At 42.7% G+C, this 13,298-nt stretch overlaps 1 protein-coding gene across 1 annotated transcript; it reads right to left on the bottom strand.

The window, feature by feature from the left end:
* Window positions 1–9,876: 9,876 nt before the first annotated feature.
* On the bottom strand, window positions 9,877–12,604 carry LOC308410077 (pancreas transcription factor 1 subunit alpha). The gene is made up of 2 exons (XM_080903160.1): window positions 11,759–12,604; window positions 9,877–10,581 (listed from the first exon to the last, which is right to left on the bottom strand). Exons 1-2 carry the CDS (start codon window positions 12,336–12,338, stop codon window positions 10,544–10,546), a joined length of 618 nt encoding a protein of 205 aa, XP_080759286.1. The 5' UTR covers window positions 12,339–12,604; the 3' UTR covers window positions 9,877–10,543.
* Window positions 12,605–13,298: the final 694 nt, after the last annotated feature.

The following is a 13,298-nucleotide window of genomic DNA, read 5'->3' as shown; positions in this document are numbered from 1 at the left end:
TCAGATGCTAAATAGGTTTAAGAGTGGAAGGGGAGGGGTTTTGAGGTGCGGAGGGGGAGCTAGTGTGCGCCTTGGTGTTCAGCAAGCGGGAGGGACCAGTCATGGTTTCGTGTATCATAGAAGACTTAAACAAGACTCGTATTTACTGTCAGAGGCCAGGGATGACCGACTTACTCTGCTCTTATTTTCTTTTCCCTTTTTAGCATCGGTGGTCCCTAGAAGGAAAAAAAAGTACAGTTTCTTTACGTGGAAGAAAATTACGTTCACTATTTTTACTGAGATGATGAAATGACTCATAATTTAACAAAAAATAATTTAATAAAAAAGAAAAAAATTGTCTCGTTCTTCTTGGAATATTTGCAATGATATTTTTTGACATATATCTATAGTTAGTTTACATCTTAAAGTTAAAGTTTAATAATAATAATGATAATAACAATAACAGTCTTTCCTCATAAAAATATTTTCCAGATTTCTTAAAAGGTCGCTGGATTTGAATTAAAGTAAAACATGAGCCAGAGCCTTTAGGGTCAATAAAACTATCAAATTAACTGCAGTATAAAATCCATTTGTTCTTGGAGAGTGAAGGCTTTGTGCCACAGTCGCTCCCTGCGAGGCCTTTTACAGCCACACAAACCTTCCGTGTACCGTAAAAACAGAGTTTTAACGCCAGTGTAAAGTATGCGCACCGCGGAGGGCGATTTACGCACAGACTCGTCGGACCGGTGGAAATATATCCGCTTGATATTTAATCGAATCAAGTCTGTGCGCACTCGCAGCTCCTATAATGTGGAAGTCAAACAGGAAGGAGGCTTAAACTAACCATCGAGCTCTCCGGTTTCTGCCGATACCTCCAATGAACGGTTTTCCATGCGTTTTGTCAGCGGCCCACCTCTTCATCTGTCACGTCGTGTTTTCCCTACACAGAGCGGCGCACAGGTGGCTCATATTATAGAGCTGAATTTATCCACTGCCAAAATCTCAGTTTGTCCAAATCAGCTGACTGTGACCTCTGGAGATTTCTTTAACTTCTTTGTTATCAGTTTCTGACTGGAGAGCATTTCAGCTCCCATAAAGCACCAAAATATAACCAGTTATTTTATTGTTATTGAAAAAAGAGATCGGACAAAAAATATGACAGTCGGATGAAATAAGATGTTCTATTTCAATCAAATGCATTTTATTCGACTCTTGGGGATAAAGCCGACTTTCACTTAGTTACAGGAAATTGGTAATAAGACTGTGTTGAAGATAAAACAAAACATTTCCTAATGAAGATTAATGAACGAGAGCGTGTATATTTTACTTTTTTGCAGCAGGGGCTATATTTATAACCGGTATTGCATGATGTTCATGTATTTATTAAAGAAACAGAAATTTAACTGCTAATGTAAAGCCAACGAAAATCAAACTGGTCCAAGAATGACATCATTAACAAGCAATTTAGCTAATTTACACACACACACACACACACACACACACACACACACACACACACACACACACACACACACACACACACACACACACACACACACACACACACACACACACACACACACACACACACACACACACAAAGTGTGAAAATAATCACGTTACAGCAGCTCGACTGTTAGGCGTGTTAATAAAAACAGAATGTAATGATTTGCCCATTATTTAAGATTTATATTAATTGAAATAGTACAAAGGCAACATAAAATATCAGAACTGAAAATATTTATTGTTCTGTGTTAAATTACATGCTCGGTTTGAATTTGATGGCAGTGGCACGAGGAGCCGTGAAGTTTCAAGTATGAAGTAAGCAAACGTTAAACTCCTGAGAACTTGGTGTTGCTTATGCGAACCGAGTGTGCTTTGTGTTTTAGGCGTCACCGGTAACGGTTAGTGTCACTCTACTTTTACGTAGTGCCAGATGCATTAATTCAGACCGTGGCATGCCCCGGGCTAGGTCCAAGTGTGGTTTCACATTTTACTGGCCTCCTTCATACAGCTTCTACACGAAGAAGGAAATGTTTCAAACATGCAAATATGAAAGCAATGCTCGAATATGCACAAGAGCAAGTATGAAAGAGGGAACATGCACCTGAAGGAGCTTGCACAAAATTGCACACACTTTCCCCCAATTATGACCTCTGACCTTCTGCTCCCTTGCTGGGCTGCAAGAGGCCCCTGGGAGAAGGGTTGACTTGCAAAGTATGAGACTGATCCTGTGCAGTGACTATGAGGTAGGCTTCTCAACCACACACACACACACACACACACACACACACACACACACACACACACACACACACACACACACACACAAACTTCACAAAAAGAAGAAGAATGGGACCTTAGCTGACACTTTTCCACCCACTGTGTGCTCTAGGCAATGCTAAGCAAGTGCCCACTCAAAAGTCAAGCAAAGCTTGCAAAAACACTTTTCACACTAACAGAGTAAAAATAATTCAGCTAATCAAAAAACCTTTAACTTGATGTGCTGCTGAGGTAGTTTAGTTACCATGTGTTGTTTCTTTATTCATAATTCAAATACATCTCACCCAGTGTTCAATGACATCGAGAGAGGCTGTTGGCTCTTGGAAGATAAAAACACAGCCAAATACTGTAAAATGAAGTGAGACAGGGGGGAGAGAGAGGGATGACTTGCCTCTCAGATCAAAGGTGAGCTTGGGCCGTAACTCAGCGTAGCAGGATGACGTACTTCTGTCTCGTCTGACACCTTTAAGACCAGCTCCACATGAGCCGAGGGCAAGGCCTTAATAAGCGCAGAGCCTTTCTGCTGTCACTGCAGCAAGAAATGCATCCCTGCTGCATGCACCGCCTCATAAACAGAAAAGGACAGAGATGAGGAGTGAGAGTGAGAGGTGTTGAGAGACAAAAAGCAGTTTCAAAAGAAAAAGAAAGAAAAGAGATGAAATGGCAAACAAAGAGGCCAAATGTACGGACGTGTGATGATTCACAGAAGACTTTGATCTGACGTGGAGGGTCACGGATGTGTGAGGAAAGTCAGGAAAGAGATGATTTGTTAGAGGCTGCGATGAGTGAAGTTTTGCTGTGTGTCTGACAGATTTGGTTACCTTTGACTTCACCACTATCCCGCCATCCCCAGACACTCGTGAAGTCTCACCCCAAATGATCTTGGAAAGAGGAACTAGCTTTGGCCTGCATGCAAAGTCGTGTACAGTCTACATTATCACCTGATTACGGCATGCATCAGTGCATCCACATTTGCCTTTTTATATGTGCACTTAACATGTGCGGATCTGCGCGTGCGGGTGTGCCAGAAAGTGATTCAAGATGAACCAGAGATCAGCAGAGGAAGGCCCAGCTGCTTTTCATTGCACAGAGTACGGTGTCTATTACCAGGAGTGCAATCGCTTTTAAAGCTACTTGTAGCACCACTGCTTCCACTGGAGGAATCCTTTACATATCTATACAGGAATCCAACCCTGCGACTTGAACCAGCCACAAAGCACCTAACGACAAGGAATTTTCTCCGAACAGGCTGTGAAGACCACAAGCAAAAAGAAGAGTACAACATTTCCAAAAGGTCAGTGCTATCTATTGACAAAAAGAACATGAGTGATCACCGCTGATTAGTATTGGAACAAAACAGAAAACAAATGTTAGCCATCTCTGCCGCTGCTGTTTTGTAAAAGCGTGTCTGTTTCCAGAGTTTGAGAAAAAAAAACATGAATGTCTGTTTTATTGCACAGTTCTCTTCCAGTAAGTTGTGAAAATATGACTCACAAGTCAGCTCCGAATAAGAACTCGCGCGTCATACTTACTCAAAGTCCTTATTTAAGGTCGAATGAATGCAAATACTTCAAAAGGCCGATAGCATCAAGGAGAGAAAATTACACATCGCTGCCTTTCCTGCTAAAACATTTCTTTAGGGATACATTGTCCCAAACGTGCAATCGCAGGCTTGCGTTTCTTTGAAAGCACGAGACTGCCACTTGTTTCTAATAAGAGCCCGTATTTAGCAGAGGCCTCCACAGTGAATGAAACAACAGGTAATATCAATGAGTGGTACATATTGGACTATAAAACCATAGGGTCACCTGCACTGACAGAGCGAGTCCTCAGTAACGCCCAGAACCCATTCATTCATACATCCACACTGCACCATTCCTCGGCCCCGGGGCTGATGACAAGGTGTTTCTGAAATCGCATTAGGGGCCCTTTCATAAAGGTTTCACTGGGGAGTGTGTAACAGCTTGAAGCATTTAGACTTTGTTTAATACGATGCAGACTCGCTGCTCGATGCTTTGTCTCCTGGGTGGAAAGGGGCCCGGGATGCCAGAGACCCCCACTGTTAGAGTTTGCTTTGATATCTGGAGGTGGAAGGGGAAATAGAGCAGAATAACCCCTGTCCTACACAGACACAAATACATGCCTATACGTATACACACCATCAGCCCACACCCACACCAAAACCTGTGCACGCAGTACCTGACTCTGCCTGGCTGCCCTGCAGAATTATGGCCATCCGATGAAAAAGCCAAGCTTTGAAGTGCAGCTTTCAGCGGCTTTACACCCTATGGGAGAGCTGCCTTAAGAAAAGAAATCATGATCTATAGTCACATGGTGCATGCTGTATCTGTTAGGTAAGGTACCCTGGTTCCAAAACGCTGTCAGTCAAAATTAAGCTGAGAAATATAAATAATTTAAAAATAAAATAGATTTTCACAGATGCTTTTTGTCTAAAGTGACTCGCATTTTTCTCCATGCAGGCAAGAGGATAGATTTGTGGTTCGGTGTGTGGTTTGAGGACTCGGCTAGTTGTTGAACCCAGTGATTAATGGCTGACCTGCTCTACCACCTGAGCTTTGTATTTATATATGTATACACAGATTGGTTGTGGGAGGGGGGCTCAGATGGATAGGCTGTTTATTTGATCAGTTTTGTCCAATAAGAGAACGCTCTTGGCACAAAGTAATGGTCCCTAAGTTCAGTCACACTCAACTCAAATGCAACTCATTGACTTGACAGTTACAAAAAACAGAGTTGCCAGAGCAATTATGTTGGCCATAACACAATTATATTCATTATGCATGTACAACTTCCAGAATCTAAACTTTAACCAGGCCAGAGAGAAGGGAAAGGGGGTGGGTCGCGGTGATCAGGTCAGAGTAAATTTGCTGAACAAATGACAGAAAGGCCGTGCACTCGGGTGATGATGGGGCAGCCTCCTGCACAAATAACGTAGAATAATTAGAGCTGCACTTGTGACCCTAGTGCCAAGGTTAGCACGATGGTTGGCCCAAGTTTGCAGTGCGATGTGTCAGCCAGCTGGGCTAGGCTACAGTGAGTTTTGGGGGAGGCAGTGCATTAAGGTTGGGCAAACAGTGTTGTTTGATCTGCTGATTGGGCTAGGACAAGCTGGGTGGATGTCAACACGAGGGTGGCGTTTACAGCCTGCTGCCGCTCAGTGTCACCTGTGTGACCAACGCTCTGCATTAGAGCTGATCCTCAAGGACAATAAATCTTTTACATGTGACCAAAGCTAATGCAGAATTCCTACAGCTCATCTTTATCTGCCTTTTCATTCGTATTTCACAGATAAATCTGACAGCAGGGGCAAGCAGGCCTGCCCTCAGGGTCCTTCTGCATCAGCCAGAGGGATGCTTGAGTGATTAAAAAGTGATTGTCAAAAGTGGAATAGTTCACTGGCTGTGTGAAATGTAATGATCGGCTGTTAGATGGACTAGTGTGCCCCCCCTCCCCGTTCAGGGCCCTTGAATTCGGGCCCCTGGGACACATTGTAAAGATGACACCACATTTTCCTTCACGCACTCTGAGGATGAAAGCGCTGAAGCATGAAGGGCAGGACTGTGAAGAGGAGCTGTAATGAGGAAAGCAGGTGAGGTATTTAGCCAAAGTTTCACAGCTATTAAAGTGCCAACACACTGGACCCTCACGGTGCTGGTGCTTCCGAGGCATCAGCATTTAGAGACAGACGGATGTTTGGCTTATAGAAGTTGTTGATGGTGGAGTAATAGGGTGGGATTACATTAGCGGGTTTTAAATTAGCAGAATAACCCAGATGTTCTTAGATGTCATATTTATTTATTTATATCAAACTGAACGCTTTTGTTTTACTTTCTCTATCTTAGCTCACAGAAAACGTACGTTATTACGGTTGGTGCTCATATTGTAGGGACTGTAAGTCACAAAGTAGGCGTGCTCTGAAACATACCCTGCTTTATCCTACTGGATACTCATAGCATGAATTGAACATCATGTTATGTTTACTTAAACTTGAAACTAGCGATTGAGATCGTAAGCATATCACGAAAACGTCTCCTGAGGCCATGAAACAAGAGACCCGAGGGTTATTTTCCCAAAGACCTCTTACCACTACAAGAGTCCCCCCGCTGTCCATCTCTTACATACAGTCTATGGTTCCTCATCTAAGTAACACGTGTGGTTATTTTTACACCGTATTACGTCTATTCTACCTTCTTTTTCTGCTAGAGTTTCATTAGTAAAATGGGAACAGCTGACCAGGATATGTCTTTGAGCAACTGCTTTCTTTCATCTGAGCAATATCTAAAATTACAAACATCCCATGTCAGAGTGATGCAGAAAGAATTACTCCTAGGCTGGATGATTGCAACTGCTTATTATGAGGCTGTTTTAAAAGCTTCCTGAAATCCTGAGTTAATACAAAACACGTCAGATACTGTCAGGAGCTAGAAAGAGTGCCCTACTAAAATCTTTCTCCTCACATCATAACTTGAAGACCTCGTAGTAACATGTTATCCCAGTAGAGCCTGCGGGCTTATTAGTGGTTCCTTGTTTCTGAAAGTAGGATGGGAGGCAGAGGCTCTCCTGTGGACCCAGCTCCCAGTTTGGATTTAGGAGACAGGCGCCCTCTCTACTTTTAAGATTAGGCTTCAAAGGTTCCTGAGTGATAACTCTTATAGACAAAAGTATTATGTTACAACTCTTAGTCTTTGAATTCTGGTGATTTTCAGTCCCATTGCCACATGTGCATAAAGTCAAGCACCTGGCTAGGCAGCGCGCCTTTACAAGCATTAGTGAAAGAAGGGGTTGTTTTAAGCAGCTCGCTGAATTGGAGTGTGGCACCATAATAGCATGCCACCATTACAATAAGTCACTTTATGAAATTTCTTCCCTTCTAGATAGATCAACTGTAAGTCATACTATTGCAAAGTCAAAGGGTTTAAGGACCACAAAACCTCAGCCACAAAGTGGCAGAGCACATATTGTTACAGAGTTATCAAGTGCTGAGCCACATGATGCTTAAAAGTCTCCTGCTGACTCAATAACTGCACAGATCCAAACCTCTGACATTAACATCAGCACAGAAAACTGTGCCGCAGGAGCTTCGTGGGATTGTTTTTTCATGACCGAGGAGCTTCTGTAGGAGTAACATGTGGGCTGCTCACCAGTTTTGTGTATAAGCCTTGGACCAGGTGACCCTGAACCACCCATTAGTTAGGCTGCAATAGGCTCCAACTGCGAGGGAACTTCCCATCATGCACTGAGCGCTTTTTCTCCACTTCCATCTTTTCACTCCCCGTGTGTGATTGTTGGAGCATTCCCTCTAATATTAAACAGTAATTAATACAAAAAGAAATAAAAAAAGGACAGGGAAAAAGGAATGCTCCTAAAGCAAATAAAAATCTAAACATTTCAAGACAGAAGCTTGACATTTATGTCTTTATGTGATGTATAAAGTCATCCCCAAGCCTGACTCAGTGCATGCTATAGCTTACTTTCCCCCCTCTTTCCACTTCTTTCAAAATGAGACGTCCAAGCTGTTGTTGCAGGAAAGAATTTCTTTTATGTTGTTGTTTTTTTGTATAAATTTTGATCTACGTTTTTAGCTACATGTAAAGTACGATTGACTGTATGTCAAACAATCCTGAATTGGATAAACAAGTAAGAAAACGGATGGATGTCAAACAAAAAGGCCACTTTCAGAACGTGTCCGTCTTTTCTGTTCTCCCTGATTTGTGACCTTTGGACAGAGCTGTTGCAGAGCGTCTTTCACACAAACACCTGCATTATTCCAGCAGGATGTGATGTACTGATTGTATTTACAAGCGCACAACCCAGACTCCACAGTTACACTAACATGATAAACACACCTGCCGGCTGATGGCAGAATGGCCTCACAGTGTTTGTCAGTGTAAGACTGCCGGATGTTTAATCAATAAACTACCTCAGTGCAAAAAAGAGAAGACGTCCGATCCAGCCCACAGAGTGGAAGAATGTTACTCATTCTGGCCACTAAAATTTTCCGCTTGGCTGAATCATATCTCATCCGAATGGTATTCTGAGCTGTTTTTGATGATCTCCAAGTGCAATCATTTGAAAATGCAGCACGGCGTCACTTAATGGGGATAAGCCAGATCCTTATGTATTTTGAAGAAAGTTCATAAATAACGACACAAAGTGAGAATTTCACATTTTAACAAAACAAGCTCAGATTCTTCATTGTGGCTGTCACACAGTGTTTAGTTTATTTTATAAAGATTTTTAAGCTCTTAAAGAGACATAATTATCATTATTTAATGATATTTCTACAGATAATATTATCCCACTTATGCTTGTTTAATTTATATGGAAGATTGTTTGTATTCATCTGATTTAATTTGGCACACATTTCATCTGTTTTTAATATGCACTGTATAACTTTTTAGTGCTTTTAGTCCTTTTTATCTCAATATTTAGGTTACAGTGGAACCTTGGAGATGATGTCACTGAAGACAAAATGTGAAAAAATAAAGTAAAACACACACAGGACACCAAAAAGGGGAAAGAATTAGTTAACTAATACCACTAGAGGGACCCAGGGGTCACCGAACAGCAGAGTGGTAACAAAGGTGACTTATCAGTACGACTACAAAAGGTCACGGGCTCATTTATACTCTTCTTCTCTGTTTTATCGAATCTTGTTCTTCACAGGCAAATATTCAAGGCTTTTGGGTGCATTTGCATTGTCCAGCAGGTGCACCGCACACAAATGCGACTCACATGACTCGTGTAACACTGGAACACTTCCCTAACAGAATAAGCTATCGAGCAGGACGGTTTCTCTGACGCGGCATTATTTATGCTCCACACATCTCGTTCCATGCACAGAGAAGTGCCGTGAATGACGTTTCCACGTGAAGGTTTGAATCTCACCGGTCTAACAGAACAACTGGGGACTTCATTTTAATTGACTGTGACCAAAATTCCCACAACAGAAATTCAGCTACACATCATCCATAAGCTGTCATAACCGGGCTGCTTTGTAATGGTTTCCTATGGGCTCCATTACTGGCACTAGAATTGCCTGAGCAAAAGAAAAATGGGTGTGTTGTTGACTCCCTTCGCCTGTTTTACACATCTAACTACACCTGGAGCGGCATCTGCGGACTGCTGAGAGGAAAGCCGAGCACCATCATTACATGGTGTGCTACAGCCTGATAATGGGGCCATAATGCTGCACTGTAAGACAGAAAGGGTTGGCTGTGTGCTGGACCAAAGCAAAGCTCATCTGTTGGACAGTGAAGTAAGAATTACAAATTTGATTGGGGTTAACACCCAACCAGCATGTCAGTTTCAAGGCTGCTTGTCTGGCCCTGCTCAGTTTGCACTTGTGTTGCAGTGTGTGTCAAAATGACTGTCAGGACCCGGGGTTTCCCAGCAGACCATTACCCTGTAATGACATCAGCGATGTTATTCTCGTTGTCTTTGAAAGGTTTTAATGTTCAGGCTTGAACTGTGCATGAAGGCCGCAGTGGAAAATGTAGGTAATGTGTTGCCTTTAAGTAGAGATCAGTGTCACATCTACACAAAATTGCTCCACTGATGGGGCTGCACTTGTCTGGAAAGAAAGAATACACATTTACACAGGATGGAGTAACTTAAAATGCACAGAAAGCCTGAAAATCACTGCATTCTCCAAGCTGCAAACAATTACATGATGATATTTTCCACGAGTGTTTTTGTCATAAATAAGAAATAATTACAAATAAATAAACACAACAGATGACAGATGACAACCGGCCTTATTGCCATGTTTGGAAACAGCACCTGACACGCTACAGCATGCCGCACCGATCTGCTTCTCACGCCCATCGTCTCATTTACATGATCAAGGCTCTTTTTAACACATCAGCTCGCAGCCTAATGAGCCAGAGTCCAGAAAACACTTCAGCACCGTGTGCAGAAGTATGAGTCCTTTACAAGTCCATTCAGTCTCGTGCCAGTGTGCCTCTCTGTGGCAACAATGACGACCCTCTTTCTCGTCTTTGCCCCAAAAACAATGGCTCTCAATTACCAGTCAATAACAAATTAGAATTTTAAAAGCTTCCAAGAACAAAGTAGTGGATAAGACTAAGAAAGCCTGAGGTGTGTGACCTGGTGAGAAGTCTGCAGATGTCTGTCGGCACACTCTCTCCTGCTGGCTGGCTGTCTGTTCTTGACATGCAGTGAGAGGAGAAGGAGGAAAAAAAGTCTGAACCACCTCCTCGCTGAAGCCTGTACGCTCAGGGTGCCCCGTGTTCCTCCGTTAATCCCACTTTATCCAAGAGAGGCGGGCTGTCAGGTCTGGGAAGGGCAGAAAGAGACAAAAGCAGGACAAACACATAAGTTTTGTTACATTTTAATGACTGTTTAACAAGTCCTGGTCTGGCCTAACCCCCACAAAAGAGGCTTCAGAGACGATCGTCACAGAATTAAGTGAAAGGGGGGCAAAGGAATACAACTACTTGAGTTAAGATTACATGAGGCTCATTTAAGAGCAAATGCCCCAAGGAAACACACCTGGGGATAAAGGTCTGTGCTAAACACACAGAAAGTTGCTTATAATGACATTTCCTTTATGGGATTACTGTGAACGACTATTAGAAAACTACTACATTAAGAGCCCAGTGAAAAACTGAAAGGGGATCTTTTCACTGTGCATTGTATAAAAGAGGCCATATTACAATATATTCTAATAAAAATGAACTCAATCTTTATAAAGAAGTTCTGATGTTTTTATAAGCTCCTTGAGGCGACTGTTGCTGTGATTTTGTGCTATAAATAAATATAGTAAAACTGACTTGAATTGAACCAGGTCTGTTTCTTTCATGTAAAAGTGAATTGAATGTAAAATAAATGTTTTAAAAAAACAGGCTTTTGTCACAGTTTAGCATATCAGTTATATGATGAACGATTAATGAACGGCTTCCTAATGATACATGCCATTTTCCTCTGTTTTAATTAGTTATTTTTTGTTTGAATTATAAATTAAATAATGATAATAATAATAATAATAAATACTGTATTAGGACTCTGTAGGATTTAAGTAAATTTCATCCAGTTCCAACGTGGGAAATTTGATTAAATCGAAATATATCTCAAACCAAAAACGATGAGTTTGTGAGGTAGGGGGGCTTTCTCTATGTGGTGTCGTTGTATGTAAACATCATTTAGCATTATGTCTAAATATAAAATCATCATAATAAAATGTATAACTCGATCTAACTTTGATTTACTTTTACTTGGACAGGTTGTCATTTATAAACCAAACTGACCCTGGTTAGATTTACCATGTGGAAATATTACATATTATTATTACAATTATTATTATTATTATTATTATTATTATTATTATTATTATTATTATTATTATTATTAGTAGTAGTAGTAGTAGTAGTAGTATTAGTAGTAGCTTCTCTGCTGGCTGGATCTGAATCGTTATAAATGACACCATCGTGAGCTTAAGGAGCACTCAGCCCACCGCTTGTGTTCCAGATGGCGTTGGTTTGATTCTTGTAGCCGCTCTTCATGCACTCGTCCACATAGGATTTGGGGTCGCAGCCGGACATCAGGATCTCTCTCAGCAGGGCGATGTAAGCTATGGCCAGTCTCAGGGTGTCAATCTTCGACAGCCGCTTTTCGTAGGGAAACGTCGGCACGTGGCAGCGAAGCTCCTCGAAGGCAGAATTGATGCTGAGCATCCTCTTCCTCTCCCGGATGTTGGCGGCATGCCGCTGCACCTTGTATGGCTGATGAGGTGCTAACGTCCGCGCACTGAGCTTGGTCACATCCAGAGACTCTTCGGTGGGGGAGCTCTCTCCCCCAGGACAGACGCCAGGGCCTGGAGACTGAAGGTCGAGATCGGTGAAGGTCAGCTGTGCGTCCGGGAACACGGACTGACAGCCGAACGAGGACCAGGGTGAGAGCTGGCCAGTGGCTGCTGTGCAGTCCAGCAGGAAGGTGTCCAGTTGGCTCTGAAACGGGAAGTTCTGGTCCATCTGCCCCCATAATGCAAAGTCTGCCGTGCCATCCTGGTCGAAGTCAAAGAGTAGGTCCTCCATACTTTAAAACGATATTTTCCTGTCAGGGAAAATAAACTGTGCAGGGGTGATGGACAAAGTCCCTACAGAGGAAAACAGACGTCTGATAACTACCTGCCTGCCTGCTCAAATCTGTTGTGTGGTAGCTTCATGGGCACATCTCCTGGATTAAATACTTCACGGCCTTCATACTTCCCGGCGGGTCGCCCTGACCAATTCTAAAGGCTGAAAGAGAGCTCTCAAGAACTCCTTACCCCTCTTTGTACGGCCATCATTGCTGTAAAACAAATTACAGAGGGATCAGTGGATCTCCAACTGACAAAAAGCGGAGAAAACACGTGTCTAATTATAAACTTCCCCTGAAGTAGGTCCGCTAATATTGAGAACGACACTCAGTGTTTAGCAGTGACTGGAGGACTTGTTTAGAGCATTGTGGCGCAGCAGGCCGCGCAAACCCGGCAACCTCTGAATGAGACTGTTTTACCTTTAAAAGCTCAGCTGACAACAAACGTCGCTGTCAGAAACACATGAGAGCTCTTTGTCACCGCAGAATGTAACGAGATGTAACGAGAGGGGCGCCTTTTCTGTTTGGCCTCGGGTTTATTGCGCGTTTTTACGCACTGAGCTTAGATCCCAGCGAGACGAAAAATATTCCAACGGTATCACCGCAACTCGTCTCACATAATTTGGGTCCAGCAGCCACATTAATAGGTTTGTAATTTGTAAACGATATGACTGACAAACCGTGGAGAGGAGGCACGCTGTAATTACGCCGGGGTTAATCAAATACGCGGGTTCTTTCTTCGAGGTTGGATGAAGGGCAGCTTTGGGGTGAACTTCAATTCAGCAGTGCTGTGCGCTTGCTAACACGTGGTTTTAATTTGAAAAAGTCCTCCAGGACACAATTTTAAAGAGAATATGCTTGTCGGAGTAAACACAAGCGGCATGAGGCAGAAACACTTCCTCAGACGACAACCGATC

The sequence above is a fragment of the Rhamphochromis sp. 'chilingali' genome (genome assembly GCF_963969265.1).
Source record: "Rhamphochromis sp. 'chilingali' genome assembly, chromosome: 14".
Classification (NCBI taxonomy): Eukaryota; Metazoa; Chordata; class Actinopteri; order Cichliformes; family Cichlidae; genus Rhamphochromis; species Rhamphochromis sp. 'chilingali'.
This window is presented reverse-complemented; position numbering and strand designations above follow the sequence as displayed.